Below are 6,242 nucleotides of genomic sequence, written 5' to 3'. Positions count from 1 at the left end.
AAGGAAGAAAAGAGAATGGATTTTGAGGGACAAGTAGCAGCGACTGCCACACAGTAGTACTGCTATTGGATCAGGCCAACCCAATGTCAACTGTCACTGGCTCTACCATTTAATAGCTATCTTCTCTCTGCTACTCAATTTTCTCTATAACAGGATAAAAATACAGCATTGGGTTGACAGGATTAAATTTGATAATATATGTAAAGCATCTGGAACATAGCAGGTATTCAATCCATGTGTCCTACCTGAATTGGTTTTGAAAGCATTTCCCAAAGAAAACTCCAAAAGTTTGAATGGCAGGAACAAGATGGACTAGATCTTGGGCACTGCCTTTCTGGTCTGTTTTATATTCCCCATTTGGTGGTTGTATAAATTCTGGGTGTGTGTAGTGGGATATCTTTGTGCCATTATTTTATAGTTACTCTTCATCAGAATGAAGTCAGTGGTGACAACCCCTTATATACATCATATGTCTGCATTTGGTGAGACAGTTCAGGATAGAACAATGCTTGAGTGCAGACTCTAAGTCAGGCTGCTTGGATCTCAGCTCCACTGACAGCTACCATCGTATCACTGGGCATGTCATTCAACATCTTTGAGCCTCAGGTTTCTCATCTGTAAAACTGGAATAATAATAGGGTTGCTGTGAACATGAAATGATTCATCTTAGCACCTGGCACATATAAGTGTTCAAAGATGTTATCTATGTCAAAGAAACATGCTGTGTTTTAGAAATGAATTTTCAAAATCACCAAATTTATTTCCTCAAACAGACCTGTAGGGAGTCTTGGATAACATGTAAAAGTGAAACCACTTATATACTGAAGTTAGAAAATAAAGTCAGTGAGGTCTTGGGTAAGATTATCCTATTGTAATGTACATACCAGTATATATAGGCGTGTACATTACAATTTAGATGAGTAAACTCAATTTCCCACCACAAAGTCTTGACAAATTCAATTTCCCACAACAAACATGTAAAACAAGCATAGCTGGAGGACAAATGTACATCCCACAGGAGATGACAAATCTCTTATAATTAAAAAGGAGAATACCAGAAGGGTAGTTGAAAGCAGGAGGCGTTCTTGCCATTCTCAGTGAACTAGCCAGGAACTCATTTCATGGTACAGAATAAGAATTTATCTAGCATAAAAAGAGGACCTCCACATCACCTTTGTCTTGGCTTGGGCTGTGGTAATGAAATACCATAAACTGGGTGCTTCATCAACAGAAATTTATTTTCTTACAGTTCTGGGGACTGGAATTCTGATATCAGAGTGCCAGCAAGGTGGGAGTTCTTGCAGGGGGCAGGGAGGAGAGAGCTCTTACACTGGCACTAATTCTACCAGACCAGGGCCTAGCTCTTAAGACCTCAACTAATCCTAATCACCTCCCAAAGTCTTCATCTCCAAATACCATCACATTTGAGGTTAGGGCTTCAACTTATGAATTTGGGAGGGGACACAAGCATTCAGTCCATAACAATCTGGATAATTATTTTTATCTTAGTGTCTTCAAGGTAACTGGTTTGTTATTCCCCAACCTTTTCTCTTAACCATGCAACAGAGTGTGTTCGCATTCTCAGAAGTACTTGAGTTTTTCTTCCTCTCAAGATTTCTAGTGAAACACTATTGTGACCTGGAGCCTATGGTTTCAACTACGATTATTATTATTTTTTAAGAGATTGGTCTTGCTCTGTCGCCCAGGCTGGAGTGCAGTGGTGAGATCATAGCTCATTGTAACCTTGAACTCCTGGGCTCAAGCAATCTTCCCACCTCAGTCTCCCAAGTAGCTGGGACTATAGGGAAATAACAACACGTTATGCTAGTTTTTTTGTTTTTGTGTTTTGTTTCGTAGAGACAGGGTTTTGCTATGTTGCCAAGGCTTCAATTACATTTTTAACTGTAGCTTACTGAACATATTTGAGGTTTACAATTTTCTATTTCCGTAGCTATTATCTTGGTAAAGGAAGTAAATATGATTAGGGAAGTACAGCGTGATAGATACCCTGGTAAAAAGCAGAGGCAGGGGAAGCTAATGTAGTGGAGAGTGGGGTGCTAAGTTATATAAAACGCTCAGTAGTGTAAATAAGAACATTAGCTTAATCTATGCATCAGGTGCCACGCCCTCAGCAACGGTTTTGTATGTCATCTTATGAAGTATGTACCCAATCTCCCTGTTGTATATCCGAGAAACTGACACCAGGGGTGTCCACGTTCACTCAGCTAGCAAGAGGTGGGGAAGGAATCCAGGCTAAGTGCTGTGCTATACAGTTGTCTGAGATACAAAACCGTGAATTATTATTAAAGGGCGGTGGGAGCAAAGCACTTCGGTACATTTGGAAATGTGTGGCATCTCTAAACCCCCTCGAGAAGGGCTAGGATCCAGGCTGTAAGGGAAGGTGCACGGAAGGTCGGCCCCAGATAGCACGCTCCTCAGCCTACCTTGGTGCTGCAAAACGGCCCAGGAGCCGCTAGAGCCTCGCGCGCGCCGTCGCCTCCGGGCGACTTCCGGAACGCGCGCGTGCCGGCTCGGCCTCTCCGGGGGCGGGGCGAGCGCTGCGCATGCGCCGGGGCCGGGCGGGCCGGGGGCGCGCGTTCTGCGAGCTGAATGTCCGGGCTCAGGGCGCTGCTGGGGCTGGGACTGCTGGTTACCGGCTCGCGTCTGCCGCGAATCGGAAGCCAGGCCGGCGCCTGCCGCTTAGGACCCAGCTGGTGGGGACCGCAGCGACTGCACTCGGGTGGCCGCTGTTACTCAGAGGTCATGGCGAGCACAGCAGTGAAGTACCTGAGGTAGGCGAAGCTCCGGACCGGCAAGCGGGGCGCAAGTCTCGGGTGACCTGCTCTCCCTCCCGGGGGCGGGACCCGGGACGGCCGCGCCGCCTGCGCTACGGAGCACCTGAGGGGCGGGAACTCAGGCTAAGGGTTTCCCTCAGCCAGGAGGAGGCCCAGGCCGTGGACGAGGAGCTATTTAACGAATACCAGTTCAGCGTGGACCAACTTATGGAGCTGGCTGGGCTGAGCTGTGCCACAGCCATCGCCAAGGTCAGTGGCACAACTCTCGGCCTTTGGGAGGAGCGAGGGAGGAGTCACTGCTCAAGTTCCCAGGCGTACGCACAGAGGGGTGGGAGAGACAGCTGGGCCAACCCTGTTACTGTCTGAAACCCCTATGAATTCCCCTGACTCCATCCACCTCCAGGCATATCCCCCCACGTCCATGTCCAGGAGCCCTCCTACTGTCCTGGTCATCTGTGGCCCGGGGAATAACGGAGGAGATGGCCTGGTCTGCGCTCGACACCTCAAACTCTTTGTGAGTATGTGGGGGAGACGCCGTGGGGGAAGGCATGAGGATTCTGGGATCTGGGATTGAATTACCACTTTCCTCCTAGGGCTACCAGCCAACCATCTATTACCCCAAAAGGCCTAACAAGCCACTCTTCACTGCATTGGTGACCCAGTGCCAGAAAATGGACATCCCTTTCCTTGGTGAAATGCCCCCAGAGGTAGGTGGCTCCATTTGAATACCTCATCTCCCCAGTAACCTCTGCCTGTGCTCTGCTCTTCCTTCATGTTTCCAGGCTGAGCTCATTGTAACGCCTGGCACAGAAGGTGCCCAAAGGATGCTATTTGAATAGAAGGCGTGTGAGAGCCTTCTTCATAAGGTGGGCTCCATGAATCCCCAACATCACCGTCTCTAAGGCTTCCTTTCTTCTTCGTCTTCCCTGGTCACTCCTTCCTCTGTAGTCAGATCCTCCTCCCCTAGCATGCAGTAAACACATGATCTGGCCCTCTCAGGGGCTGGAGTGACTGCTGCATCCTAAACCCTTTCTGCACATGCATGAATTTAGGAGTGAGAAATTTGAGCATTTTTTTAAAAAAAAATTTTTTTTTTTGAGACAGAGTCTTGCTTTGTTGCCCGGGCTACAGTGCCGTGGCGTCAGCCTAGCTCACAGCAACCTCAAACTCCTGGGCTCAAGTGATCCTCTGCCTCAGCCTCCCGAGTAGCTGGGACTACAGGCATGCACCACCATGCCTGGCTAATTTTTTCTATATATTTTTAGTTGTCCAGCTAATTTCTTTGTATTTTTAGTAGAGACAGGGTCACACTGTTGCTCAGGCTGGTCTTGAACTCCTGACCTTGAGCGATCCTCCCGCCTCGGCCTCCCAGAGTGCTAGGATTACAGGCGTGAGCCACCACGCCTGGCCTTAAAAACTTTCTTAACCCATTCTACAGATGAAGATACTGAGGTACAGAGAAGTGGTCTGCCCAAAATCACAAAATTACATCATGGCAGAGCGAAGATCAGAATCTGGCCTTCCTGACTCCCAGTCTCAGGCTATCCCACACTGTAGCCTCCCCAGTGGCAGGCAGATACTAAGAACAGAAAATGTGTCTGGACTCAGCTTGGCCTGAATCAGGGACCAACCCACTTTCTCTAGGCCTCAGGATGCCCTCTGGATGACATAGTTATATTTGTGCCTCTGTGAATGGTCTTTGGGTGCAGAGGACAGCCCTCCCCGGTTAAGGCTCATTGTATACCTGCTGGCTCAGACATCTTTTCCTTTTTCTGCTCCACCACAGCCCACGATGATTGACGAGCTGTATGAGCTGGTGGTGGATGCCATCTTCGGCTTCAGCTTCAAAGGCGATGTTCGGGAGCCATTCCACAGCATCCTGAGTGTCCTGAAGGGACTCACTGTGCCCATTGCCAGCATCGACATTCCCTCAGGTGCTGGGACCCAGAAGGTTGGGGATGATTGGGGCCCTACCCTGTGTCTGGAGGCTGGTACCTAGGAGCCCTGATGAGCCACAGCTTAGACTGTGTCTAAAATAATTTGAATCTAGTGGGGCATACAGCTTTCTGGATCCCACATCAAGGCTGGGGAACAGTCAGGAGCCCCCTTTACATGTTGGCCCCATGAAGAGACCAAAGCCCAAGGGTATATGGAGGTCATAGGATGAAAGTTCCTCAGGTGGGGACTGAGAGGGCCTCCTACTCCTTTAGGACTAGAATAAAGCAAGTTGTGGAAGGGGACTAGACGTCTGTCCTTTTGTTCTTCCTGAACACCACCCTCTTTTCAGGATGGGATGTGGAGAAGGGAAATGCTGGAGGGATCCAGCCGGACTTGCTCATCTCCCTGACGGCACCCAAAAAGTCTGCAACCCAGTTTACTGGTCGCTACCATTACCTGGGGGGCCGTTTTGTGCCACCTGCTCTGGAAAAGAAGTACCAGCTGAACCTACCAATCTACCCTGACACTGAGTGTGTCTATCGTCTGCAGTGAGGGAAGGTGGGTGGACATTCTTCCCAGAAAAGACTTAGTGCCATTCTCTCCCGGAACTGTGGAGTCCTGGGAGCTCTTCTGGTAATAAAGTTTAGTGGGTGGCAGGAGCCAGAGAGCAACACTGGTGATGTGGTGCCATCTGTCTAAGGGAAACACAACAGGAAAGAAGGGTTGCTATGGCATTTGGAAGCAATGAAAATTGACTGTTGGATGCCCAGTGAGGTGTGCTGTCCTTTACACACAAGTGATTCTTACTCATTCGGGACACAGATAGGGAGTTGGATGATGTCTCGAAGCTACTTCCACTTCTCAGTGTAGCAAGACTACAAGGAGGTTAGCAGAAGGAATTTCTTCAAAGGCCAAGGAAAATCTACTTTCCCAGGCTGGAAATGGAGATTCCAGTCAGGATTTATCTGTAGGCTGTGAGCCCAACTCAGTGTTTATTCATTCATTTGGTCATGCTAGAAACTGGCAACCTGTGGACTGACTCTAGCCCATAGGCTTAAATTTGTTGTTTTTCTTAGCCTTCACAATGTTTAAAAATCAGATTTCATGTAAGTCTACCTTTTCAGCTTCTTTTAACGGAGATGCCCCTTCAAAGGGTATCTGTGTTCCTATTCCCCCAGCCCCAGGCATTCCTTGTCCCTTAGCCATCTGGCTCTTATAGGCACCTGAGTTCATGATCTCTGGTTTAGAAGCTGCAGAGGGGACGGTGCTCACTCCATCAACTAAGGCATGGTGCCAACACTCTCTCCTCTCAGCAGACTGATGTTCCAGAGCCGTTTCCTCCTTAGGAGGGACTCCATATTTAGGGGAGCACAGAAGACCTTGCATCAATCCAAGTCTCTGAGGCTTCAACTCCTGAAGGCAAATCAAGTGAGCCTCACCTTGACCTTCAGTCTCTCTTCCTGTTGCTTCTTTTTGGTTCTCTGGTCAGTGCCAACTCCAGCTTTCTTC

General features: G+C 48.6%; 1 protein-coding gene across 1 annotated transcript; it reads left to right on the top strand.

The window, feature by feature from the left end:
• Positions 1 to 2,554: 2,554 nt before the first annotated feature.
• Positions 2,555 to 5,500, top strand: LOC105821995 (NAD(P)H-hydrate epimerase). The gene is made up of 6 exons (XM_012658914.1): positions 2,555 to 2,792; positions 2,936 to 3,044; positions 3,199 to 3,309; positions 3,389 to 3,502; positions 4,582 to 4,729; positions 5,083 to 5,500. Exons 1-6 carry the CDS (start codon positions 2,611 to 2,613, stop codon positions 5,283 to 5,285), a joined length of 867 nt encoding a protein of 288 aa, XP_012514368.1. The 5' UTR covers positions 2,555 to 2,610; the 3' UTR covers positions 5,286 to 5,500.
• Positions 5,501 to 6,242: the final 742 nt, after the last annotated feature.

This window comes from Propithecus coquereli, unplaced genomic scaffold, assembly GCF_000956105.1.
Source record: "Propithecus coquereli isolate 6110/MARCELLA unplaced genomic scaffold, Pcoq_1.0 Scaffold59, whole genome shotgun sequence".
NCBI classification, from domain to species: Eukaryota; Metazoa; Chordata; class Mammalia; order Primates; family Indriidae; genus Propithecus; species Propithecus coquereli.
The sequence above is the reverse complement of the archived record's forward strand: the minus strand, read 5'-3'. Positions and strand labels throughout refer to the sequence as shown.